The sequence below is a fragment of the Frankliniella occidentalis genome, unplaced genomic scaffold (genome assembly GCF_000697945.3).
Source record: "Frankliniella occidentalis isolate FOCC.00 unplaced genomic scaffold, Focc_3.1 Scaffold126, whole genome shotgun sequence".
Classification (NCBI taxonomy): domain Eukaryota; kingdom Metazoa; phylum Arthropoda; class Insecta; order Thysanoptera; family Thripidae; genus Frankliniella; species Frankliniella occidentalis.
The window spans coordinates 643,954-670,888 of NW_026267253.1; the positions used below are offsets into that span (position 1 = coordinate 643,954).

Sequence of the window (26,935 nt, forward strand, 5' to 3'; positions counted from 1 at the left end):
CGTCCCGCGCGGAGTCCCCGCACCCCACGCCTCGCGATCTGTGACGGTCTCCTCGTGATGCAAAGAGGCGCTCCGCACACTGCAGAAAAAAGAGGACTGTTTCATGTTCGGCCCTAAAAAAAACTTTAATAAAAAGCAGTACTTCTGTGTGCCAGTACCTTATCTAGTGTATCGTCATCGTTGTTCGAACGACCCAAGGCGCCCGTGGCTGGGTGTGGAATGGAAGTTGCGTTTCGTTCCGCTCCAGCCGTTCCGCTGCAGCGCGCGTTGACGAACAGTGCCGTGTTGGGAAGCAGGACACGCGAGAACAGAGAGAAGAGAACGAGAGAGAACGAGGCAGCAAGAAGTAGCCCGGTGGATCCTCTCCGCCCCCTTCCACGGCGTCGTGCGGGTGCGGCGGTCGAGTGGGTCTCAGCCCCCGGAGAGTAGGCAGGCCTGTTGCGCACGCGTGTCCTCCGGGCCGGCCCCGGCCTACCTCCCAGGGGCTCTGGCTAGGGTGCGGTGCGGTAGCGGCCCGGGCGCCTGGAGAGTAGGCAGGCCTGTTGCGCACGCGTGTCCACCGGGCCGGCCCCCGCCTACCTCCCAGGGGCCCTGGCCAGCATGACGCGGTGGCGGCCCGGGCGCCTGGAGAGTAGGCAGTCCTGTTGCGCACGCGTGTCGGCCGGGCCGGCCCCCGCCTACCTCCCAGGGGCCGTCACCGGTGGAGACGATAGACGGTCCACTCTGCCCCACTGGCGTCGGCGCGCCGCCGGCCAGAGCCGGGGTAAATTGCATATTGCATGCGGTCCCCTGCGGTCCCTGGCGGTGCCTCCGCGCCGCCGCCGGCCCATTAGTGCTGGCGCTCCTCGCCGGCGTGGTGCTGCTCGTCCCCAAGGCCGCGATGGCACCGCAGCGCCCCGCCGCGCCCCGCCGCGCCCCACCCCGCCACGCCACGGCGCAGTAGTGCATGCGGCGGAGGCTCAAGGGCCGTAACTCTCTGCCTAAGCAGGTGCACACCCGCGCGCAACAAGGACAGCATGTAAATAGAGACACGCCCCGCCACGCCCCGCCACTCCCCGGCGCCGGCATTCCCCGCGCGGTCGCGAGCTATGCGCTGCACTCCGTCGCCGTGCGCCCTTCTCCGTGCGAAATAGAGAGTGAGTGAGAGAGCTGCGCGCGGGGACGGACAGAGCTCGCCAACGATGATCCACCTCTTTTCTCGACGAGGAAGAGAGAAAGACGGGTGCCAGGGAGAGAGGGTCGCGTAATGACACGTTGTCGCTCCATGTCGTGACTCCCTAGGCCACGAGCCCCTCTCCGCCCCTTTTCTATATATCTTTTTTCACATACATTCTGCTCTTGATCGGTGTGTTTTTTTTTTTCTTTCTGCACGCGCAACACGCCGACGTGCTGCTCGCCGCCGCGCGCGGTGGGCAGGGCAGCCTCGCGGGCTGGACGAGGGCGGCGGTGAAGTGATATTGGGGCGTTCAACTAACTCGCGTCATGCGCTGAGCGGCGGCATCCGTTCGCGGCGAGGCTCACCGCGCCAGCTCACCGCGGGGCGTTAGGCGGGGCGCGCGCGCGCGCGAGGCGAGCAGGCGGAGCAGCCGTGTCTCTAATTGCGCTCGCGCCCCATCAACTGCGCACTGCAAACCCTCTTTTTTATTCCCATTTTTTTATTCCCTTCCACCTCGCTACAATATCATCTTTCTGAAATTCCACGGCGCCATCGCCTTCGGTGCCGGTGAGCGCGGTCAGTGCAATGTGGTCGCTCGCTCCTGCTGCGCCATCGCACTGCGCCGTTGTGCAACGCGGTGGAGCATGAAAGTGCGCGCCGCCTCCTGCAGGCCGCCTCCTGCAGGCCGCCGCCTGCAAGCCGCCTCCTGCAGGCCGCCTCCTGCAGGCCGCCTCCTGCAGGCCGCCTCCTGCAGGCCGCCTCCTGCAGGCCGCCTCCTGCAGGCCGCCTCCTGCAGGCCGCCTCCTCCAGGCCGCCTCCAGGCCGCCTCCTGCAGGCCGCCTCCAAGTCCAAGTCGACTCCAGGTCGCCTCCAGGTCGCCTCCAGGCCGCCTGCAGGCTACTCCTAGGCCTCCCCTGGGACACGTCGGCGTGGCCTGGGTCGGGTCAGGTCATCCTCGCAAGCCTGCCCCGGCACGCACTGCGGGCGCCCCGCTCGCTCTCTTCTCCATCGGTCCACATCCGGCCGGGTTCGCATGTGTCATTTCCGGTTGTGCAACGTAGTGCGTACGACCGGTTCAACCCCCGCGCAGAGTCTTCCGCGCAGGGGAAAGGGTTGGCGAAGGGGCGGGCGGACAGACCTCCCCACCCGCACCCCATCAGCCGAGTGAAGCAGTCTGAGCCGTGAAGGGATTATCGACGAGACCCCGCGTGGCGCCGAGCGCTGCTCCGGTGGCGCAGCTCTGCAGCTGCTGGACGCGGCGGGACGCGGCGCCACGCGGCGTGAAGGTCGTATCGGCTCAGCCCGCCCGTACCGTGTAGTACCTGTGTGTGCCTGCGGGCGCCTTGTACCCGTCCCGCCGCGTCCCGCCCCGACAGACACAAGGTGACCGGACTGCAATGCCGGACCGCCGGACGGGAAGCGAAGCGAAGTGCAGGCGGCGGCGCGGTGGCGCGCGGGGCGGAAGTGAGCGGCGGACGACATGGCGAGCCGTTCTTTGTCCGGGACGACGACAAGGAGTGGCGGCTCCATTAGCGACCGGCTCGAGCACATACGCAGCACCCCGCCGACAACAAGCACTCACCTCTCCATGTCGTCTATGTGTTTCAGGACAAGGATGAGCAGACGCGGCTGGAGATGAAGCACCGGAAGGAGGAGGACGACCTCTACCGGAAGTTCGCCCAGACGCGGGATCTGGAGGACAAGCGTATGAAGGAGGAGTTCCGGGTAAGTTCCTTCAAGTTAAGCTACTAAGGACATGACGGTGTAGTAACTACGTCAAATTTGAATTTTGTAGTTTGCATGGAAATTTTCCGAGGTTTAATTTTTTCAGGGGTATGCAACGGCCGGGTGAGCGGCTGAGGCGATGCTCGGCCCGGCCCGGCCGCGGCTGGATTCAGATTGTGATTTTTCCAATTTTTCGTTCTTTACAATGCAAACCAATTCATTCAGTACACCCTATAGGCTCTCCTCTTCCTATCAGTACTCTTATTTCTTCCCAGCAAATCGTCATTATTTCGTATTTTCAAAAGAGAGGTTATTGCACAGTTGCGTAGTTAAAGAAATCGTCCGTGTGAGTTATCAAGATTTGAGATCAAGTTGAAACTTACAATGGACCTTCGTTAAAGTAAGACCTTTCGATAGGTATGCGTGTTTTCCCGGTAGGTGAAGTGGTTCTCCCACATTAACTTGACAAAGTCAGCCGAGCAGATGGTGGGCCGAGCGTCGGCCGGCGAGCGAGCCGAACTCGGGCCGCTGCGTAGTTAAAGAAATTGTCCGTGTGAGTGATCAAAATTTCACATCAAGTCGAAACTTACAATGGACCTTCGTTAAAGTGAGGCCTTTCAGTACGTATGCGAGTTTCTTTGGTATGTGGAGTGGTTCTCCCACATTAACTTGACAAAGTCAGCCGTGCGGTGGCGCAGACCTAACCTCAAACCGCTCTTTTGCAAATACTACAAAATGCCGACTTACCGGGATAAAATTCCAGTACCGATAGGAAGAGGAAAGCCTATAAGGTGTACTGGATTCATTGATTTGTATTGTTAGATACGAAAAATCGGAGAAATCACAATCTGAAGCCAGGCGCGCGGGTCCTGCGCGCTCTGGCGGCCCGCCAGGCTGGGCCGAGCATCGCCTCAGCCTCCCACCCGGCCTTTGCATACCTCTAATTTTTTTTAATCGAAAAATTCGTACAATTTGCTAAAACACCATTCTCTAGTACTGACCGCAAGACTGGCCGTGTTCTACCTCCCGCAGGACGAGTGGGAGCAGGAGCTGGAGCGACTGACGACGCGGTTCGAGCGCGAGCTGCAGACCAAGCGCAAGCGGCCGGACGAGCAGCAGGTGCTGACGCTCCGGCTGCAGCAGGAGCGCGCCGACCTGGAGAAGAACATGACCCTGCGGCGGGACCGCAAGAAGGAGTCGCTGACCAGGAAGATGCTGGAGCACGAGCGGGCCGCCACGGCGGCGCTCGTCGAGAAGCAGTCGCGCGAGATGCTCGAGCTCATCAACGAGAAGCGCTCCGAGTACATGCGCGCCGAGTCGCTGTACCTGGACGAGGGCGACGGCGCCATGGAGGAGGCGGCGCCCTACCCGAGCCTGGCGCCGCTGCCCGCGCCGCCCGCCCTCGCCAAGTGCCACCTCTACCACGACCCGGCCGAGTTCGCGTCCATGGACCAGATCGCCATATCGGTCAGTACGGCTGCCTGCCTCGTCGTTGTCTACCGCTGCCATGTCGATTTTATTTCACTGCTCAATGTGCTGCTCTCTTTCTCTCTCGCTCTCGGCATGGGATGCCATAGGTGGCGCAAGAGGACCAGAAGACCTTCACGGACCTCGTGCGACAACTGGTCGGTCGTTGCGGATCCGACATAGAGAAAGCCAGGTATGTGTTATTCATGCAGCCGGGCGGGCCTAGAAGGCGAGGTCTCGCTCTCCCATGAGGCTCATGAGCCTGGCCGGGCGCGACCCACAGTGTCAACAGCACGCGGTCCGTGTCCCGCCCCGGCTGAGCGCGATTCACTTTCCTCCGGGGTCACGCCCTTCCTCCTCCTATGCGCGGCTGAAACGGATCCAACGCTTAATTTGTTTGCCGCTGGCGGTGTTTCTTTCCAGAACCATCTTCCGGTGGATCACCGTCAAGAACCTCAACACGATGACGTTCGACGACAACCTCCGGGGGGACACGCCCATGGGCCTCCTCCGGGGCATCAAGCACGGCACGGAGAGCTACCACGTGCTCTTCAAGCGGCTGTGCAGGTGAGCAGCTCGCGTGGGATTGGCATTCCCCCCCCCCCCCCCCCCCCCCCCCCATCCCTCCTCCGCGTGAGGATTAACCGTGCGCCTTTTGCAGCTACGCCGGTCTGCACTGCGTGGTCATCAAGGGCTACTCCAAGTCGGCGGGCTACCAGCCCGGCGTGCGCTTCGAAGACTCGCGCTTCCGCAACTCGTGGAACGCTGTGTACGTGGCGGGGGCGTGGCGATTCGTGCAGTGTAACTGGGGGGCGAGGCACCTGGTCAACGCCAAGGAGGTGCCAAAGGCCGGAGCCAAGGGCAAGTCCGACAGCCTAAGGTAAGTCTCCGGGCCTCGGAAGGGCGTAGACCCTCCGCCGCCAGCACTACGCACCTCGAACTCCTCTCCTCGTTCTCGTCCCGCAGATACGAGTACGACGACCACTACTTCCTCACGGACCCGCGAGAGTTCATCTACGAGTTCTTCCCGCTGCAGTCCGAGTGGCAGCTCCTCAAGACCCCCATCACCCTGCACGACTTCGAGGAGCTGCCCTTCGTCCGGTCGCTCTTCTTTCGATACGGCCTGTACTTCCCCGACGCCCACACCAAGGCCGTCATGTACACGGACGCCACAGGTGAGTGCTGACAACGACTTACACTAGGCTCCGAGGGGGTGCAGAGTGCGTGACGATGTGGCCTGTCGCAGGAGCTGCCACGGTGAGGATAGCCATGCCGGCAAATATGCAGTCCAGCCTCATCTTCCACTACAATCTCAAGTTCTACGACAGTGACGGCGACATGTTCGACGGCGTGTCCCTCAAGAGATTCGTCATGCAGGTGAGGCCCCCCCCCCCCCTCCAACCACACACACTTGCACACTCGCGCGCGCGCGCCGCGCGCACCGGCAGGACCCGCTGTCCCGGCGCCACTCCTAACCGATGCACTCTTCTGCTCCATACCCGCATTCCCAGTCGGTCGTCGGCAACATCGTGGCCTTCCGAGTGCACGCGCCGTGCAGCGGCGCATTCCTCCTCGACATCTTCGCCAACGCGGTCACGCCCAAGGAGTACCTCACCGGGGAGCCCATGAAGTTCAAGTCGGTGTGCAAGTTCAAGATTGCCTGCGAGGAGCTGCAGACCGTGATGGTGCCGCTGCCGGACTGCGCTTCGGGCGAGTGGGGCCCCACCAAGGCCACTAGGCTGTTCGGGCTCATCCCCATCACCCACCAGGTAAGCGCTGTTAGGCTCTCTTGAGTCGAGCGCCTTGTGCTGCTGCTGCTGACGCCTCGCCGTGTTCTGTCCCCAGGACGCGCTGGTGTTCGCCGGCCGCGAGCTGGAGCTGCAGTTCCGCATGTCGAGACCGCTTACCGACTTCATGGCCACGCTGCACAAGAACGGCGTGGAGGAGAAGCGGCTGTCCAAGTTCGTGTCGCACGCCGTGACCGACGACGACATCGTCACGTTCATCATCAGCTTCCCAGAGGAGGGGCAGTACGGCCTCGACATCTACACGAGGGAGCTGGCCTCGGACCGGTCGCACGGCCACGGCCTGCACGGCGAGACCAACGGCGAGAAGCACCTGCTCACGCACTGCTGCAAGTACCTCATCAACTCGTCCAAGAGGAACTGAGCAGCGCTCGCCGCTCCGCCCCGCACCCCGTACCAGGGGCTGTCTCGTACTTGTGCGTGCGACGCTTCCGAACCTCTCGCTGTGAATCGTTATTTATTATTTTTCTTCCCACATAGGAAGATGTTTGCGGGCAGTAGATTGTGTTCAGTCTGCTGGGCAATGAAACTCTCCGCTACTGTATTTGTTTTCTAGTTTTTGTTTTGAAAACTTTGTAAATTTGATACGAAATTTGTAATTGCATTGACCTCATTGACCTTAATGCTAATTTGACCAAAAATGTTGTGGGGAGGATGTAGATTAGTGAGAATGGACTGAATGAGTCGGATGCAATTATCCTCTCCACAACACTTTTGCTTTTAAAATGTACCAATAAAGAATTGTTGCAGCTGGTTCTGTCTTTCATAAACAAGTGAGGAACTTTTAATTAATTTATGTATGGAGGTCAAGTTTAGAATTATGTAATTTAAACAACAAATTCAATGGTAACTAACAGCTGTTGCTGTTCTTGTCAAAATGATGACAATTTATGTGCAGATATAAATATTTATATAAATATATGATTAAATAAAAGTGCTTTTCAACTAGTCCAATGTATGCTGATGTAGGAGAGAAGAGGGAATGAACGGGTTACAAGTTGACCAGGAAAGGTAAAGAGATTATGTTCAGTAGTCCAGCCAAAGTTTTGAGGCTAGTGGCTTAAGAATTTTGAGTTTTTGTAATTAAAATTTAGAAGAATAAGTTAATAAGCGCTTTGTTCACAAATTGTGAAAAACTGACAGTCACATAAGGCTCAAAAGATGTACCTACATGTAAGAATATGTTTTGTCCATGAACTTCTTTACTAGCATGTTTGATACTTCTAAAATGGGCCTTCAAAAAGACATGGGCAAGTAAAGTACTGGTAGGTACCCCTTGAAACACAAACTGACTCAATAGCAGTATGAAGAGAATGAGAAACATCTCACAATGAATTCTCTAACTCCTTAACAAAGAGATCGGGCATGTCATTTTCTGGTTGCTTTTATGCTCTACTATTAACAGTTTACATTAGAGAGAACTTTTTAAAACCATGAGATGTTGATTTGTGTTTGAGAAAGTGGTACCAGTAGCTAGCAATTAAATCCAAAGAATATTATTAATATTCAATATTGTATTTCATTACTTTCCAGTTGCTTGAGAGTGTTTCATGAACTTTGAACTGCACATTTACAGGAAGCTTTGGCAGAGCCGACTAGTAAAGCTATCTGAGATGTGAGATGCTGATTTCAAAACTTCTTGACTGTTCATAATGTAAGAGGTCAAGATATCAGTCAACACATTCTCTATGGACCGGAAAGAGTTATGTTAACTGCTCAATTTTACAATTTCTTGGTCTTGCCTTAATTTGGAAGCACATGTTTTCTATAACTCTATAGCCGCATTACCAATCAATCAAATAGACAGTAGTTGGCTTTCAAAACTGCTTGCCCACAAATTCTGAATAATCCAAATATATGTGATTGAATGAAAAGCAGCAATTCTTTTCAGTTTCATGAACCAAGAAGAAAAGCAGTCTGATGAAGGATTGCAGATTAATGTAAGTTGTAACTTATCATGTTGTTTATAAATATAAATATATTTATGAACTATAGATATAGGTTTATAAAATGATTATATAGCTATGAATGTTAAACAAAGTGCTTAATCATCCTCAACTAAATTACAAGGCTTGCACAGCAATTGCCAAAACAAGTGTACATAAGACTGTTAGAGTATCTTCACTTATCAGGCATCAACCACAATCTGGTATTGTAAATGGTTGGTTTGGTTGATTAATAGATTAATGAACTACAACTGTTAAAAGTACTTTCAAACCATTCACATAACTAATTAATCTTGGTTACTTAAATCCGCGAGAGACATGCAGACAAAACCATTAATAAGACGTACGAGTATTCTCTAAAACAATTCATCTTGCCATTGCATCAATTGAATAAAGTAACACTGTATCAATGCAAAATTGGACGGAATTATTTCATGTCATAGGATCCTTAGCAGGTACTTCACGTACAAGTCATCATTAGGAAGCATGCACAAAAATGCTTATCCACCTATACCTCACCAAAAAACCTTGTAAAAAATTTCAATATTAAAACAAATTTTAAGAAAAAAAAATACCTCTGGTTCATTAAAAATAATATAAATATAAACAGAAACAAAGCACAATAAGGCACAATGGTCTTAAAAATTAACACTGCACCATCTTTCAATAGAAAGACAATCATAAGACACTTACATAAAGAAACAAAACAAGCTGACACTTAAAATTAGCATCAGGGGCGCATTAAGGTCCGGCTGACAGGGGGAGCGATGCACTGTCGGTTGCCTACATACAGGGGTTTTGAGGCGCAAATTGTCAACCTTTCAGGCAGCTCTCTAGCTAGAGACGACAGAGGGGGCGATCACCCCCCCCCCCCCTCCCTTAATCCGCGCCTGATTAGCATCATAACAAAAAAGATAAAGAAAAGTAGATTATCTAACAGTCTTTTTGAAATATTAAATATTCCGAACAGATAATCGAATATGATAATTAATAAAAAGAGAAATGTAAAGACATTAGATGATGATGAGGTTGACATACAAAATGTATGGTAATAAATGTGAAGCACCATTGTTAAAACAATCCAGTGTCCAGAAATCATAACCCCAGCACATAAAGAATGCATTGGTGATACAATTGATATAATAATAAACAAGTAAGTAAAATACTGATCAGGACGAGCAGAAAATAGGTATTGGTAACCCTTTCTACCCAGTCTTTGGTATTGATGAGACTGAGTCATCAATAAGCAATCAAGTGAGAGTAGACAAGAGTTAACTACTGTTCCAGTCTTAAGCTACTCAGATCTAACCTAGGTAAAGTTAAAGAGTACAATGCGGAATTTGTATTATTAGAGAGCACAAGAAATATAAAATTCCAAGTTATCAAGGATGACACAAAAAAACAGACACATATTTAGGTGCCAGCTAATATTGATGCACTATCATTAATATGTTGAGGAATTTCATCAGTACCAAGACAATTACTGCGTGGGGGATGATGATTTTCAACACCTTCAATGAGACCTGACAACAGGTCTTCAATTTCAATTGCATCTTGTTGCAATTTTTCATTGTCTTGCTTGTGTACAGGGTCTATAAAGAAGGAGAGTTTAAAATTAAGTGCTGGAATCAAACTTGACCCAAAACACATAGCAACATAAAAAATTATCAAACGACAGTATTAATTTTCAAACTAACCTTCTGCAAAATTAGAAGCAAGCATATTCTGCAAACGGTCAAGGATAGTATCCAAGTCTTTATGAAGCTCCTCCAGTCTACGATCCCTTTGTACATCAGAGAGTGACTCTGACTGGCCGTCAGATTGAGCATCTGACTGACTTGGTTCATCTACATTATTTGGAAAACCTCTGTCCAGTATTGGATCTAGAAAAAGAGATGATTAATAATAATGATGAAGTTGAATATAAACAAGACAGCAATCATCAGAAAATAAAGTGGAATAGCTTATTGAACATACTGTGTAGCCAGACGCTGGGAAAGTCTTCTTTCTTAGGAACTGAGAAAGACTGATGATCACCCAGCCATGTACTAATGTCTCCGGGATGCCTTTCTGTCAAACTTGGTAGAGAGGAAGAATCATCGGCACTTGCTTCTGCACCTTCCCCAAATTCTCTTGGACCAGGTACCTCAACTTGTAAATCTCCTTCAAAGAAATTCAATAAATTAGAGGAAATAATGGGACTTGCATGCTGCAGTTTTTCAGAATAAGTATCAAGAATTACTTGGAGGTACATATGAAGAATTTTTTTCCATGGGTATGGGGCTCAATTCACTGAAATGATCAGCACTGGGTTTTCGGTTGCGTTGACCGGCATAAACTAAAGGAGTGCTCTCTAATCGTTCCAGAGTGCGGTGTGGTACTTGTGGCCGAACCCGAAGAGTAAGAAACCGCTGTAGTACAAGAAATTCGAAATTGAGAATGATGCCATTGTTAATCCATACCATACAGATTATGAATTGAACGGAAGTAATAACATTTCGTGTGACATACCTTCAGCATTTTAAGTCGTTGTACCTGAGCTTCTACCTCCCTTCTTGTTGCAATCGGAGTATTGCTGGAAGCAGTTTCATCAGCAGCACAGAGCTGTTCCAATTGAGCAATAATGCTCTGTAGTTCTTTCCCAGGATGAAGGTCTAATGTGGAACCATATAAGACAGTGCGAGAGGTTGTTTCCAGACCATCCAGAAGACGAGTAACATCACCACAAGATCCAGCAGCAGCTCCCCGTTCATCCTTCCTAAAACGATCAGCAGACAATTGATAACCCAACCATGACACACCTCCCCCAATACAAGGAGTCTATCATCAAGAAACCATTGACAGACATACCTTCGAGTTATCGATGTCATTGGTATAGCTGAATCTTGTGGCAAAACAGGAAGATATTGAATCTTAGAAGAGGAGCGGCATACTTTATTTTTGAGCACCTTTAAGAAGGCTCTGGTAGCTTCCATAGATGATGTCTGAGTAGATAGATATTGTTGATATTACTTCAACGTATTAAAACTGACAACTTGAGGAAGTTGATATTAAAGTACATAATCAGCAAGCTGGCAGCAACAGTAAATGGCTTACCTGACCAACATATTCTTGCATAGGATGTGAAAGCTTATGTTTACGATTGACTTTGCCGGTGAGGAAGCAAGTTTGACACTGCTCATAGCCCATGCAACGTAAGCAACGATAACGCAACCCACGTACTGGCTGTGCTTTGCAAACAGCACATTTAACATTGTGCCAAACTAATCAAATGTAAAAAAAAAGCAAGACACAGATATAAAAAAACAATCAAACTGAATAGCCTTCAACATGTACAACACAAATAAGCCTAAGCAAAAATACTGAAGCCCATATACTAAATATAAAATCAAGACAGAATTATTCTTTAATTTAGAAATTTACGTACCTAGTTCAGCTGAACGCATTCGATAAAATGTAGACAACCAGACAAGTAGTTGAGGCTCATGAAGAAGCCAACTCATGTAACCATCTTCTGTTACACCCAGAGTACCTTGAGACTAAGACCCAAAATTTACTATTGATATTTGTAATAGATTAGATTAGATAAGGTAGTAAACATCAGAAAAGTAGGAGAGCTTACCAACTGAAAACAACTATCTACAGTGGCTGGAACTAATGTTGGACCAAAGGATTGCCCTTCAGAGAGGTATTCCGCAATCATTGCAAGGGCATGCAGTAGAGCTTCTAACTTGCGTCGTGAAATGCAGTTGTTGTGATCTGCCACTTGATGGAATAAGTACTGATGTTTGTCTTGAAGTCGCCCATTTGATAACACAATCAAAGCCACTTTCGCTTGCAAAACAGTCAAACCAGTTTTTCTTTTACTGAAATAAATGCAAATATGCGAGGTGAATAGATTGCATTTACATTATTGAATGACTGATTTATTTTATAACTTACTCATCATAGGCATTGAGAAGAAAGTTTAGTAAAAGCTCAGAGTTGAGATCTACGTCGTCATCTGACATGTTCTCTCTACGAGAAGCAAAAAACATATCAGCTAGCACAGCTTCAAGTTCTGGGACTTCCAAAATAACACCATTTTCAGGAGAGCGAAGACGGTGTTGGTCAAGTACGCCCACCACAAGTCCCATTCTGACCTGCTCCACTGAGAAAAGAGAATGTATTTTTTTAATTTTTATGAATTTTATCTATACCACTGGATTGAGGGAAGAATGTTACTGACTGTGCAGTGTTCTTTGTAGCACACATAGTTTGGCTGCTGTGCGGTAAGCTGCATATTTTATGACATTACATTCCCGAAGCAAATTAATCACTTCATTGTACCGTGGGTGATCCCATTGTGTCTTCCTCTCTCGGTGACTGGAATTGTTCACAATACATTTGGATTATGAGAAATAGAAATTGAGGCAACAACTAGGAAAGATCCCAAAAGATGACTTACTTTATGTAGTAAGGTATTCCACATTCCATGTCTGCACGATCCCACCATTCATCCATTGCATCTGTGACAAGTAAATAAATTGGTACAACACAATAAGGCCTAAGTTTGAAATATCCTTGAAACGAAACGCTAATGTAACATATTATATTTAAATTGTTAATATACGTATTTTAGAAGTGGAATGAAAAGAGGGACTTTGATATACCACCAAGGCAGATACAAGTGTTCTGCTAAACTAAACATGACACAAAAACCCAGCAAGGAAAATTAGCCCGATTCTTATCGGACAAGAGAAAGAGAGAGATACTGGAAGAAAGTCAGCGGTCAAAGTTCTTCAGTAATCAAAACAAAGTAATCATAACCTCCAAAGTCGAGTTCCACGTCCCTTGTAGAACCTAACGTGGGCTAAATGCTATCAAGAAACCATTCCCAATAAACGAAAGATCTGAGAAATTTGAAAACATGTGGAAATGTTAGGAACTGTCAAGACATACCTTCCTACTAAATTAGAAATATAATTATCGGCGTTTGTGCCTACACCATCAACAAGCAAGCTGCACCCGGTAGAGAAGTTTAAGTTTACTCTCTTCTCGCTCGGTGACAAACAAAACAAATATCGACAAGATCGGATAATTCATAGGACCAGGAGTATAAAGAGACTTACATTGCAAACTAGAAGTCAAAATCAAGTTTCTCCATCTTCAAAGAATACATTCCAGTTTGAAGAATTCACAATAGAAATGCAAATTGTATTTGTTGTCAACACCTTTCGTTTTCGCGGCGCGCTTTTCGGTTGATTGTTTACTTTTTTGATTTTTACTTTTTCTTTTTGTTCCATCCAAACAAATCGTTTGGCTATGAGATTTTCTATCCGTTCGTCAGTTGTCCGACCCCATCTCCGCCCGGCTGTTCGTCTCTTCTATGTATATGTAGTGTGGCGGTTTCCGGATCCTTTTGAGTTGAACCCTTCTTTCCTTCAGGGAGTGTGGTGAAGTCGTGGCCATTTCTTTTCGGCCGAAGAATCGCTTGGCATCGCCAGCAGCCACAAGTCTTTTCCTTGGAAAACACTTTTAACTAATTCATCATGCCTCCCAAGTTTGATCCTAATGAAGTTAAGCAGGGTAAGTCGGTCACAATTACGGAAATTTTTGTAATAAATATTTTTCGCGGCTGCCTTCTGTCTCAGCGCGGTATCAGTTCGACGCATGGGTATTATACGTTGAATCAATTATTGAAGTAGCCAGTCGTGTCCCTCACCATATTATCATTTCGGCGCGGTTTTCTATTTCATGTCTGAGAGAGTTGTAGAAGTTATGTTCTAACGCATTGCGGAAATTTAGTAATTCCTAACCTCCGACCGGCGTCTCGCTCGAAGCCGATAACACGCTGGGTACTCCAATGTAGTTTCCCACAGTCTTGCCTATGATGACACCGAACACTGGCTTATGAAGTCATGATTAATTACGTTTTACATGCACTACCAACTGAGGCAGCTGTGGGTGCTGACATGATTGGGGTCTCTACTTCCTCTTGCTACTCGTGTTTATTGCACGCTAGTCAAAGTATTTCCTGGCCTATGATGACATAAAACACTGGCTTATGAAGTCGTGATTATTTATGTTAACATGCACTACCAACTGAGGCTGTGGCGTCATTAGCTTCGTCATCTAAATGATGTAAATCACTCGAATTTGGTGGAAACTTAAGATTGAAATCTAATGTTGTGGTTCTTGTTACAGTTTACCTGAGGTGCGTTGGAGGTGAAGTTGGTGCCACATCATCTCTTGCCCCCAAGATTGGTCCCCTTGGTCTGGTGAGTTCCTCTCGCTATTCTACTTGCATTGCCTCCCTGTTGAGTTTGGCTGGACTAGGATTTTTCGTGCAGTCTATAATTATGGGAGGCAAAATTAATCCAGTATTTTTCTCAGGATATGTTCTTATTACATATCTTGGGATTCATTATTGGAACATGTCTTTCTCTTAAAAAATGAGTTAAACATTATAAACGATTGTTTTATTTTTCCCCCCTCAGTCCCCCAAGAAAGTTGGTGACGACATTGCCAAGGCTACCTCTGACTGGAAGGGTCTGAAAATCACAGTATGCCTCACCATCCAGAACAGACAGGCTGCGATCTCTGTGGTGCCCTCAGCCGCTTCGTTAGTAATTAAGGCTCTGAAAGAGCCCCCACGTGACAGAAAGAAGGTCAAGAACGGTAAGTTTTACTAGATTTTTCTAAAAGTGCTTGAAATCCTTATAAAATTCATTTACTTACCTTTCATTATTCCTTACAGTCAAGCACAGTGGCAACATTACCTTTGAAGATGTTATTACCATTGCTAAGACCATGAGGCCACGTTCCATGTCAAGAAAGCTGGAGGGAACAGTCAAAGAAATCCTTGGCACATGCCAGGTATGTATTGCACAAATTGGTTGAACCTTTAAAGAATGGAACATTCCTGGAACCAAGGCAGCTACCCTATTCACTTTCCAACACCAAGGGGGCTATAGCATCTTGCTGATTAGTTAGCTATTCTGTTGCCTATGATGACATTTAACACTGGCTAATGAAGTCATGATTATTACGTTTTACATGCACTACCAACTGAGGCAGGTGTGGGAACAAGAAACTCATAGTTGCATGAGTTGTTTTGTGTCCTTTTTTTTTTTGTTAGAACTGAAGATTTTTAAATCTAGATGCTAACAATTTTTTTTGTTTTTCTTTTAGTCTGTTGGATGCACCATCGACGGCAAGGCTCCCCATGATGTCATTGACGAGATCAACGATGGAGGAATCGAAGTTCCTGAGGAATAGATGTCCATAGTAAGTGTATTAAAGATCAGGTTCTGTAATTGGGTAATGCTTATCTGCCTTCGATCAAATGCTAAAGTTCTCAGTTTTGTGTCAGTTTAATTCTGATCAGTACTACTTTCTAAATTTAATTTGCCAGCTTTTGCACTTGATTGGGGTGAGATTGGCCAGGTGAGTGTCCTGTGTGGGACAAGCTTGCCTTCTTACAGAACTTGTATCTTCTTTGGTAGGGGTTGGCATCCCATCCACCCACACAACCTTCTCCTAAATTGCCGTATTAAATATTCGTTATACCTTACCTTGGTTGTGTGGGCCAATTAGCCATTGAGGAGACAACCTCAATAAAACAATCACATTATCTCTCCGTGGTGCATGGATTATCCTTCCACACGTAGTATTTTTGTTTTTCAACTGATGTGTTGCAGTCTATCCTGGAACAGTCTGCTTGAAAATATTTATTTGCTATTTTTCATTGTAGTGTTTCTTTCTTTCCAGGTGAGGCTTTGTTTCAATAAAACTTTAAAAAAACAAACGATCTGTTTTTATTCCATTTAACTAGGGTTGATGCAAGTCATGGGAAATGGGAGGACGTTGGTCATTGTTCAGGAAATTGAAGAAACTGGTGGGAAACTGCTCTGGTTGATTTTGTCGGGTACTAGAAATTCCAGTACCTGTTAAAATTTGAACTAAATGTGAGAGGTAGAAGTTTTGTGGGTTCATATCTTGTGTTCAATTATCAGTTAAATATTTCAACACACTTGAATCCAGTTAGTGTAGGATCTCCTTATGCTTCCTCTAGAAATCTGAGGTACTCTTAGAATACGATTCCAATCCAAGAATTTTGTCTTAGCTTTGCACCGGGCGGGTGCCTGGAAGTAGTCTGATGCTACCCAGTGAGATATGCGGATATCAAATTGACACCAGAACGATATCGGACATCAGAAAAGTGTCGATTTCGGGCCCATTTTTGAATCAGTTCTGGGTCGATATCGTTCTGGGATCGATTCGATATCGCTTAAAATTCATTTCTCACTGGGTAGCTCTTTGCATTGGCACCCACTCTCATTTGTCTTCCGTACGCCAAGCAGACGTAAATTGATTTTAGGGTAAATAAATTAATCCAGATAATGGCCACTGCACTTTGATTGTTCTCTCAGTACAGTGAAAATATTAAAAACGATTGTGATCAATGGATTCTACAGCAAATTGGGTAGCATTGCTCACACTATTCGGTACAAAAAGAATACTTTTACATTATCGACTTCAGTCATAATTGTTTTAGAGGAACTTGGTGAGGCACCAAATGATAAATTGATAATGTGTATGGTGAATTCCATGGGAATAATTATTACAAATCTGTCATCTGTGATGGAAAGGAGTTCATCTATGAATATTGTATAAAAATGAATTGACTGACAATTTGAGATTAAGTACCTACTTAACAGCATATTTCATATACATAAGACTTCCTACCTAAAAGCAAACCTCTACTTGTTGATTATATGTTCCGACTATCAATTAAGCAATTACGTCAAAGAAGTGTACATAATTTGATTAGTCTATCATAGTTATGTAATAAAAAATACCTTGAGTACACAGTCAGAATTATCAAACAATAGATATGCAGGCACATATGTTGGAAACAATAGGCAAGCTCCAAGAAAAGTGATTGATTTGAGCTTATGTTGACGATTAGTCTTGTTTCACTTTGGGCAGTAGATATGTTCAGTTGGTATAAACCAACATTTCCCATTTCTAAGGTATGTGCCCCAACAGGATTCGGTACAGTTACAGTGGAGACTAAAAGAATCACAGTAAGAAACTGAATGATGAAATTCAGAAAGGGGTTTGACCCTTGTTTTGTAGGAAGAAACTGAACTCTGTCTATGGAATATCTTCAGGCCAAAGTGTAGATATAACAAAGCCTTCAACTGGGCAATGTAAAATTTTCTCGCCCATGCCTATTCCTTTCAGAAGACATGAATCAAAAGAAAAAACAAATCATAATCATGAGGTGGAGAATAAGTAAATTTTCAGTCCTTAAAAGACACCCATCACAGTACTTCAATAAAAAAAATTAAGACAAAGAACAAAACAATGTAAACATTTAAAGAATGTGTCACATATTTAGCTTGACAGAGTCATTTACAGGTAACAAAACAATTCATGGCCTTGGACATGGAAACAAAGTTCATACAATTCACTTAGAATGTATAGAATAAATAAATCATTTTCACTTCATATATGACAAGACATACACATCAGAGGCACTGAAAAATTTGGGACCAATTGGTACAAAAGATTGGAGTAACATTAATTAAAAATAGGCTTGGTTCCAACTGTTTCAGTAGCACTCTTACACACTACACTATTTCAAACACACAGTCATTTTTCAAAATGAAAATTCTACTGATAAAAATGCACATCTAAAACATTCTGCAAACTCGATCTTCTTAAAAATCTTGGATTTTCAGTCGGGTTGGAATGGGTATTCATGGCATTTACTTGCAGTCTGTTTGGTCTAAGAGGCTTGAACAGATCAAGGACATTAAGTCTTTGGATTAAAAGTCCAATCCTTATCTGCATGCCTAGGCCAGAGAATACCAGTTTGCACAATTGAAAAGTTGCGCTAAAGATGAGAGAAAAAAAGTCTCTTGGGAGCTTCCAAGTGAGATTTAGCTCATTTTGAACACAAGTAAGCGGCAGAGCTCGCTAATTGATATGTCTGAGGTCCACGCTTCACTCGGGGAAACGAAAATAGATTGGTGCAGGAGCAGTCATTGTCATCATATTAGACAACTGCTTATTTTCGTCTTCCGAGTCGAACGGGGACACTGATTGTTAGGGTGGCACATATGGAGGTGGTTTCCTGTATGTGGGGGTAGATTTGTGCCGAGTGTGCCTTGCAGTGTCACGGCTAGTTGTGAAGGGAGGTGGTGGCTGATAAGGCTCTGCATCCTCTGTATCTGACAAAAGAGCTTGAGTTGGGGGCGGAGAAGGATTATGACGCTGGTATTCAGGAGGAGGGAGTGGTGGTTTCTCCTCCTTCATTATAACTGGACTTTTGTTGATTGGCTCAGTCTGCTCTTCAAGTTCATCCTAAATTAAGTAAACATCAGAAAATTTAGTTAAAATTCAATTACAGTGGATGCTGATTTGCATACCAAATGTGTACAGTTTCATGAAATTACCTGGAAAATTACAGGGATGCCTTTGTTTCGAAATGATTGACGCTCATCTTCATCACCTACACTCATTTTACCAGTGCGTCGGCGACGGTAGAGAACACAAGCCACAATACCAGCTAGTAGAAGCATAGTGCAAATAATGACTGCTGGCACTACAAATGTTATCTTAAGAGGGAAAAAAAGAACAGTATTATAAATAAGTCACAAAAAAATGTTTTCTGATAATAATGGTAATAAAGATCAAAAAATTACCAAGTATTCCTCTGAAGATCCCATTGGTGGAACTTCATCAACAGGTGGAGGTGGAGGATACGTAGGATGAAGTGGTGTCAATTCACCTTGACACACAGCTGTAGGATACAGTCCTACAGCCAAAACTGTGAATTCTGGTCCCATGACCGAGATTAAACGGGAAGACATTTGATTATCGTCGTTTACTAACACTCTTCTTAAGGTACTGATCTCATCATGAGGGCACCTAGTTGTTGGCAGTGTACTGTTGTACCATGTTATCACAGTTGAGCCCTAAATAAAAGAAGAAAAAAACAAATTTGAGAACATTAACTATAACACATTATCACAATTTGATTTAAAAACAAGACATGTAAAAAATTTGACTCCATAGATTGCATCTAACATTTTCTTTAGTTCTGGAAACTGTTGGACTTAGTACCCAACAAAGACAGGTATGCACAACAAGTAGGGTTAGGAATGCAGGGTTAGGTATGTGCACTGAGAGTTGGTTGGTGGTAGGCTACTGTACAAAAACATGGAGGCCACATAGCGAAGTATGCATATAAATTTCCATTCAATAATGAAGGAATATAGCTTAGACAGCATTACGTATGCGCAAACAAGACAGACAAACAGTGACGCCACAATTAGATCACCTTTATATTAAGGCTTGGAAAATCTTGGTTTGGGTGTTTGCTCACTTCACCAATTAGGGGACTTTCATGTAAAAACTGAAAGTAAATGTTCAACAGTGTAATAAGTTGTTGTTCTTTTAAAGGAAAAAACCTGAACACCACATTCAACATGTACATGATCCATGAACAGGTAACAGTTCAGAACCTCTCAATAGGGAATTTTTACATGGAAATACCTGTAAGACTATGCTTACCTTTGAAATTCTTCCAATAACAATATTGGAAGTATCAGGATCACCAAAAAGTTCTCGTAGTTTTTCGACAAACTTGCGCTTTTGTGGTGTATTGCGAATAAATGTCTCATAGTGTGGATTTATTGTTATACTGAACTCAACACTATAGGGCACTACTTTAGCTCGATGAACTACAACCACCAAACCATCATGTGCACGAAGACCACCTCGGTCCTCACAAACCTAGACGGCAACAAAAACACAAAAGTAACTATTGATTCAACAAAAATGTTACTACAAAAAAAAAAAAAAAAAAAAATACTGAACTTGACTTTGATAGTATTAATAATGTAATAACAAAATAGAACATAAACAACAGATTTTACAAAAAACAACAACAAAAAAACAAGTGGAACTTACAAGCTGGTATTCTTTTGAGCCCTCATCGGAGGGCATTGGTACACCATAAAATTCCTGATTTTTGATGTCAAACTGTAACCAGTTGTCAGGAGGGATAAGAGAGTGATCCATAGTTAAAAGTGACAGTTTCATAGCTCGTGTATCACCATCCTCAGGATCATAAAAGGAGTCCTAAACAGAAATAAATTGTGTAATTTTTTTAATAGAAAGAGTTGGATAAAAATAAGTAATTTAAATTTGTAAATGTTTGCATACTTCTGGAACTTTGTAGCTGAGCAGCATTCCAACTGTTGCATTTATATGGTCTACTTGATTACGAGGAACTGGGGGATAGTTAGAGATTGGAGATCCTGGCTGCACCTCAGGCTTTGTTGGCTCTTCACAATTTGCCAGACCCTTATATAAAACTTTTCTAATGTTTAAGTGCTTAGCATGTACTGTGAGAGCATGGAACAAAGCTTGACTTGGATCCCCATCTTCATTCCTTCTCAACACCTGGGTGGGGGGAAAAACCCTTATTACTTTATATTGTGGAAGATGAAAATCTTAATTTCAAACAACTAACACTGTACCTTCAACATATTTTGTATCCCCTCATGAGGGCATGTGGCTCGTGGTAATGAATCATTTGTGTAAGTTAACGAAACAGAGCCATTTGTAGACAGCTGGGCAACATCCAAGTGGCGGACAGTGATCTGTGAAGTGTCAGGATCACCAAAGAGGCGAGCTAAGGTTTCGACAAGTACAACTTCCCAATTAAGAACTTTTTCTTGACGAATTAAAGCTGTTGGCTCCATAACAAGCGTTATTTCATGGTTAACAGCTCTACGATGCTGGTGGTGCTGGACAACAACTTCAAGTTTATCAGAAACTGATGCACCCTCTTTGTCAGTGGCCTCAAGTGAGAAGAACCACCTTGACACATGTTCTTCTAGAGGTCTGCAAGAACAAAAAGATTAAAGTGCACAATTAAATTTTTTTTAAAAAAATACTCTTAAAAAATATAATAAAATAGACTGCTACAGAAAAATAAAATTTTAAACTAAAGTATTAATCATTAAACTTACAATAAAAGTATTTCTCTCCTTGCGGAATTAAATTGGATCCAAGAGGTTTGATCTAAATCATTACCATCTTTAGTTTTCAGAGTCAGTCTGAGATTTCTAGTGCTTCCTTCCTCCAAGTCCTTAAAAGTCTCATCAGGAACCACATACCTGTTGGAAAGAGATCATTGATGACATCAGCTGCAGTTGTTCGTAAAGCTCACAAAGTTTCCTAGCACATTATGCTTACTTCACAATCTTTCCTGCTGTCACAGGTTGTTTACGAAGCCTCATATTGACAGTTGGAGGGAAATTCTTTTGATCGATTTCTATAATTTCTGTAGTAGTAGTAGGAGGTGTGGTTGTGGTAGTTACAGGAGCAGGAGTTGTAGTTGGAGGTGTGGTTCCAGCAGTAGATGGTACAGTTGATGGGTGACTAGTTGATGTGATGTTTGTCGGGTCATAGAAGTCAGAAACATCTACAATGGTAACAGGCTTTTCAGTAGACTCCCGTGTCTCCACACCCTCAATTGAAACATCAGTACCACTTGCTGGGCTACTACTTGTGCTGCTTCCAGAAGTGCCATCTATCATTGGTTCAGTTACCTGTAGCATTGTGAAAAAACATCAGAGAACAGATACAGTGTCACATATATGACATAGCGACATGCACTTCTGTGACTTAATTTTAATTGATAGCTTTAATGAATGATTCCATGATGAACAAGCATTTCCAACCCTGCATTCCCCCCAATCCCCAGACATGCTTTCCCCCTTTGCTTGGTAGAAAATGCGAAGGCAGAAATATGTGGGAAAGGCCCATCAAACCCAAACATTACAAGCAAGAACTCACATGAGTTGAAGATTGATCCATATTGCCAGTGCCAGAACTTGGACTGTAACTGGGGCTACCTGCGCTGCTAGGACTTGGATATGTAGTAGGTTCCACATCAGTGGGAAAAACAGGTGTTGGAGTTACCTCCAGACCTTCATATACCCTGGTAATTTCAGGAGTAGGACTCCCAATACCAAAGTGAATTGTTGGTCTCTCAGGTTCCTGCCACAACACCAATAATGTAACTCCTAAGTTCTACCTTATTACTAAATATAGCTTCAAATAGCACAATTTTACGGTACTTTATTTCTTTAAGAAAATGATCAAAATTTCTTTCAGTAGTAAAAATGCTTAATATAGTCAAATAATAAAATTTGTGTGATTAAATTGATTATAAAAATGGATAACTGTTTTCAGCGTTTGAAATAAAAAAGTTTTTAAAACAAAAGAAGCAGAGAATTCTACTGAAAGGTAAATTCCTAGATCAGGGGGGATCCAGGGGCTTACTGAAAGGTACCTACCAAGGTGGGTGTTGGCATGATGCTACCATACAACACCGGGCTAGAAGGGAGGGAATACCCGCCACCACCAAAGCTTGATGATAAGTATGGTGCCAATGGTCCAGAGTCTGGTCGACTGCTCCTGAATTCCTCTACTGGGTTGTCAACCTCCTGGATTCCAGGTAATACCCCAGGTTCTAAATCTCCATGGTGGTGACGATGATGATGCTGAGATGGGTTTTCAGTGATCGAGTTGAAGTTGTGTGAAAAGGGAGTGGGAGTGGCAGTAGCACCCGGATAGACAGGGGATGACATGGTGGGAACAATGTGAGAGTCTGGTACTCCTCCCTCTCCTGCTTCAGTATCATCAGTAGCACCATCTTCTGCAAAGTTGCCTGATCCAGCCTGTTGATTCACAAGGAGGTGCACATTACATGCATGATGATCACAATGCCCAACCCCCACGGGCCACCCAACACAAAAGCTTCCGAAGAAATGTAACAGTCAGATGGAAAGCAAAGAGTCCATGAATGAATTTCCCAAGTTAAGAGAGTCAAAGCAGAAACCATGATTTGGCAAGAAAGGTCGTAAGTAAGTCTCACCTCATTCTGCCCGGCAGCTTCGCGACGTCCCCGATTCGCTAAACTGTTGTCAGCCTTTATGTGCCAACCGACAACTGGCCACAGTAATACTTCAGCCAATGTGCCATCTCTAGCCTGTTGCTTTAAGTCCTCGACTACTCTAGTCTGCTGAGGCCAAAGTTGACTTTCACAGCCAACCTATTGGGAAAAGAATTATTATAATTAAACCATAAAAAAGTGACAGCAGTCAGAGGTACACAATACTGAAAGAAAAGTTTTGATTGAAATAAAATCTTAATATATTACCTGCCACTGAATAACACTGCCTTGCTTCCACTTCCGCTTCTGGACATTGCCCTCTCCAGCCATTACAATAGAATCTTCAGATAAAATGTCCTCCCGAGAATTTTGAGGCAGCAATTGGAATAGGTCCTGCAAGGTACATTTCTTTTAAGTTAATTTCTCAAGCTCTCAAGAATAATATACACATTTTATAAAAGAAAAGCTTGAATACTTATACCCACATGAGAAAGGGAGAGGAATCCAGAAAGATTGTCAATAGTGGTTAAACGTTGTCTCGGTTTCATGTGATCATATTTACCATCCATTACTACACTAAGGATGAGCGGATCTTCTCCAGGGCCACACTTCACCTAAAGCACCCAACCCAAAAAAAGAAGTTAAATACCATTTTTGGAATTTACAATTTCAGCATAAATCACACAACTAAGACCTTAGGATGGTGGTGTGTAGTGAGACCTAATGGCACTACTCCTGCCGAAGGAGCTGCTTCAGCTGGCGGCAAGACGTCTATTGAAAATTTGTCTTTGGCCGAGTTGAATGCAGACACGGCGTGGACGGTCACGTAGACGGTGCCCACATCTTTGAGAGTTGGCACACCCTCGAAGAGCCCCGTTGTCTGGTCAAACAGCAGCCACGACGGGAGGGGCGAACCGTTTGGACTCTGCGCCTGTCGAAAGAAGCAACAACCAGTAAGTACAAGATCTCGGTTTGGCTGGTTTGGCTACGGCCGACAACACTAGAGTTGTGAGTGCGAGGTGGTGCTGACTTTTTTCCCCAGTTAAATGCATATGTTGTGATGGCACTCGAAAGGTGCTAGAAAGGTCTTTGACAGTATTAATATCTTTGTAAAGGTGCTAAACCCTTAACACCCTTCGAAGATGAGACTGAACGCTTTTAATTATTTTTTTCAGAAAACATTTATGGTACAGGAAATTTAAAACAGTGCAAACGCACTTTTAAGACACATGACGTACCTCATAGTGGTCCACGTCGCCGGAGAAGGCGTCGCCCGGGATGGCGAACCTGAAGAGCTTGCCGGCGGTGGCGGTCGTGTCCTGGACGCCCCACTGCCGCTGGGTGAGCTTGGCCGTGGGCGCGCCGCGCCTGCCCTGGCCCTGGGCGTGCGCGGCGCGGTGCGGGTCGCCGCCGCCAGTCTTGTGCTCCGCCTCCACGTCCGGCTCGAAGGCAAAGTCCAGGTCGCCGTCGGCGATGCGCAGGCCCTGTCGCAGGCCGCACGCCAGCCCGGCCAGGGACAGCACCAGCACCGCCCACCAAGACGCCCACCGGGGGGTCATGGCGGCTCCGCGGACCGCGCCGGGGGCCGATCTGAAAAGACAGGCGAAGAAAAGGAGTCAGCGTCTGAATCTGGGGCACAAGCGCACAGCGCACCCTGATCTCTCGGAGAGGTGCACCTGGGGCTGATTCACTTGTAGAAGGGGAAACGTCACGACCACCTTGCAGACTTGCAGCGGTCCGGTCCGGGGTTCCGGGCCACTCTAGCCCGAAGCCCTCCGCCGCCCCCGCCTGAACCACCCCGTCGGGCGGGGGCGGTCTGCACGGGGCAGGGAAAGGAAGTCTGGCCGTCGTCTTTCCTCTCTGCCCTTTCATCTTTTGCCCCCCCCCCTTTATTCGCGCCAATCAAGCGTTATTTGCGGCACCCGGAGAGAAAATTCGTGATTAAAATTCGCCAGTTGGACGCACGCTGCTCGCTCGTGCCCGACCATCGACGTGGCGGCTCGACAGCGTCTCCCCCCCCTCTTTTTTTTCACCCTCCCCTTGATCCGCACGCACAAAGAGGACGGGGGATGGGATGGCGGGGGCGGAGGGATTACAAGCCCGGGCGCCCGCCGCCCTCCTCGCCCAGCGCCCTTGCGCCTGTCCTGCGGCGTCTTGTCCGTGGGAGAGAGACTCCCCCCCCCCCTCTCCGGATTACCGCGTCAACCTAGACACGAAATAATAACTCGAGCAAAACCGAGTCCTGAGCTAAGAAGTAGCAGCAGCAAAAACAACGACACAATAAGCGCGCTCCCCGTCTGTCTCCCGCCCCAGGCCCCAGGGCGCCCCAGGGGCATTATGGATCCGGCGCGGCGGGTCGAGGCCCCCGCGGCACCGTTGGCTGTCGACGCCAATATTTGCCGTCGTCGTCGCGACTCTAAATGGAGGCAATAATGTAATAACCGTGTCGTCTGGCTCTCTGCCGTCACCGTCTCGTCGTCGGCCCGCGGGGGCCACGACCGGGGGTAGGAGCAGCGGGGTGCGACCGGAGGCAACCGACGAACCTCCCAGCAGCCACTGGTCCTTCCTGGTGGTCCCTGGAGTTTCTTGCAAGGAGTTCACCACCACAGGCTGTGGCGGCGCATCGACGCCGTGCCGGGGCGGGCGGGCAGGTCAAAGAGTTTCGCTCTTCATTTCCACCCCCTCGACGGCTGGGGCTGGAGTCGCCTCCACCAGGACCGCGCGGCGAAAATCCACGGCGAAATCCCTCCCCATTCTCGCTAATGACGGCGTCGCAGTGGTTTTAGCGAGTCTCGAGGGGTGCGGGATAAAGAACGCCCCCCGCCCGCCTGCAGCGGCTCCACTCTGCAATCAGTCGGCGGCTACACGATCAAGCACGCGCTTCAGCAGGTCCCGAACGGCCCACCCCCCCCCCCCCCCAAAAAGAAAAGAAAATCAGCCGGCATTAATTCAACAACTGGCGGACTCACCCCACTTCCACCACCCAACCACTCCCCACCCCTTTACATGCCACTTCATATATGAAGTATACTCTGCAGAAAAATTATGACGACAAATCAACAAGACTTTCATTGCACATAAAAGGGGGGGGGGGCGATTGAATGTGCAGACACAATCATCAAACACCACAAGCCACCTTTTATTAATTTATTATTTTTTGAGGGAGGAACATGGTGCCGCCTGGCCCCGGTGCAGGCAGCCGCCGAGGCACGGTGGTGTGGCGATGACTTGTCCGCGTCCAGATGCCATCCGCTACGCGGCCCGGCGGGCGCTAGCAACAGGGACCCACACTCTCTCTCACACACACACACACGACCAAAACACACTCTTCGGCCAGCTATATATAGCGCGGTGCGTCCCCCCGCCGCTCCGCCGCGCCTCGCCGCCGAGGCCAAGGGCCTAAGGAGCGCCTCCCTCTCTCTCTCTCTCTCTCTCTCTCTCTCTCTCTCTCTCTCACACACACACACACGATGCTGCCAGTGTTCCCTCGTCTAAAGATAAAAGTTTTGTCACAGTGTCAAGTCGTGACGGCACATCAATCACATATTTTCCCTTGTATTTACTCGTCGTTTTCCCGCGCGCATCTCCGCCGCTCTCATTCGCTTCGGTTTACTTCTTTATGCATTTCTTGCATCCTCACTCCGCCTTCCTTCACTCTGGCCGACAGTTGTCGATGTACATTTTAATGTGCACTAACGTCGACTAACTCTGCTGAGATGTTTTTGTGAGGGGATGAATTATTTTTCCCCGTGTAGCGGGCGGCGCCTGCGGTCTGCAACCCCTTGTGAACTCTGTCAACATTCTTGAGCGTGCAGACCATTTAAATGTGGGCCCTTAAGTTTCGGCGTGGTGAGGTTGGTGGGGTCGGGGG

At 46.6% G+C, this 26,935-nt stretch overlaps 4 protein-coding genes across 9 annotated transcripts in view; 2 read left to right on the top strand and 2 right to left on the bottom strand.

The window, feature by feature from the left end:
- The window catches only part of LOC113201940 (hillarin), a 37,399-nt gene extending 28,883 nt beyond the window's left edge, over positions 1–8,516 (top strand). The window contains exons 2-10 of one of the 2 annotated variants that reach the window (XM_026415950.2): positions 2,765–2,881; positions 3,914–4,348; positions 4,459–4,541; positions 4,772–4,915; positions 5,010–5,228; positions 5,315–5,523; positions 5,595–5,725; positions 5,860–6,117; positions 6,194–8,516. In XM_026415950.2, the coding sequence (XP_026271735.2) occupies positions 2,792–2,881; positions 3,914–4,348; positions 4,459–4,541; positions 4,772–4,915; positions 5,010–5,228; positions 5,315–5,523; positions 5,595–5,725; positions 5,860–6,117; positions 6,194–6,517 (1,893 nt within the window). In that variant the 5' untranslated portion in view covers positions 2,765–2,791 and the 3' untranslated portion in view covers positions 6,518–8,516. Of the gene's footprint in view, positions 1–2,764; positions 2,882–3,109; positions 3,502–3,913; positions 4,349–4,458; positions 4,542–4,771; positions 4,916–5,009; positions 5,229–5,314; positions 5,524–5,594; positions 5,726–5,859; positions 6,118–6,193 lie in introns of those variants that run through there. The other variant, XM_052270546.1, reaches the window with a different exon arrangement.
- LOC113201939 (dystrophin-1) lies at positions 8,095–13,397 on the bottom strand. 5 transcript variants are annotated; one of them, XM_026415947.2, is made up of 13 exons: positions 13,211–13,397; positions 12,547–12,607; positions 12,328–12,464; positions 12,042–12,249; positions 11,722–11,965; positions 11,527–11,638; positions 11,196–11,362; positions 10,950–11,083; positions 10,611–10,857; positions 10,342–10,510; positions 10,077–10,262; positions 9,797–9,982; positions 8,095–9,691 (listed from the first exon to the last, which is right to left on the bottom strand). In XM_026415947.2, the coding sequence occupies exons 2-13, from the start codon at positions 12,600–12,602 to the stop codon at positions 9,513–9,515; spliced, it is 2,025 nt and encodes a 674-aa protein (XP_026271732.1). In that variant the 5' UTR covers positions 12,603–12,607; positions 13,211–13,397; the 3' UTR covers positions 8,095–9,512. The 5 variants fall into 5 exon arrangements, with proteins under 5 accessions (XP_026271732.1, XP_026271733.1, XP_026271734.1 ...); XM_026415948.2 differs by lacking the exon at positions 13,211–13,397 and adding an exon at positions 13,041–13,159; XM_026415949.2 differs by lacking the exon at positions 13,211–13,397 and adding an exon at positions 12,752–12,997.
- Positions 13,398–13,492: 95 nt separating this feature from the next.
- On the top strand, positions 13,493–15,954 carry LOC113202057 (60S ribosomal protein L12). Its single transcript, XM_026416115.2, has 6 exons — positions 13,493–13,667; positions 14,286–14,359; positions 14,579–14,759; positions 14,839–14,957; positions 15,273–15,368; positions 15,852–15,954. Exons 1-5 carry the CDS (start codon positions 13,631–13,633, stop codon positions 15,357–15,359), a joined length of 498 nt encoding a protein of 165 aa, XP_026271900.1. The 5' UTR covers positions 13,493–13,630; the 3' UTR covers positions 15,360–15,368; positions 15,852–15,954.
- Positions 15,955–16,481: 527 nt separating this feature from the next.
- The window catches only part of LOC113202056 (dystroglycan 1), a gene marked incomplete in the record, with an annotated part of 40,989 nt that continues 30,535 nt past the window's right edge, over positions 16,482–26,935 (bottom strand). Inside the window, 17 exon segments of the mRNA XM_052270542.1 lie at positions 16,482–18,455; positions 18,548–18,709; positions 18,797–19,069; positions 19,435–19,509; positions 19,668–19,889; positions 20,067–20,237; positions 20,322–20,561; positions 20,639–21,005; positions 21,134–21,280; positions 21,360–21,715; positions 21,963–22,166; positions 22,466–22,849; positions 23,047–23,223; positions 23,332–23,457; positions 23,550–23,678; positions 23,759–23,995; positions 24,303–24,654. Of these exon segments, the coding sequence (XP_052126502.1) occupies positions 18,198–18,455; positions 18,548–18,709; positions 18,797–19,069; positions 19,435–19,509; positions 19,668–19,889; positions 20,067–20,237; positions 20,322–20,561; positions 20,639–21,005; positions 21,134–21,280; positions 21,360–21,715; positions 21,963–22,166; positions 22,466–22,849; positions 23,047–23,223; positions 23,332–23,457; positions 23,550–23,678; positions 23,759–23,995; positions 24,303–24,623 (3,849 nt within the window).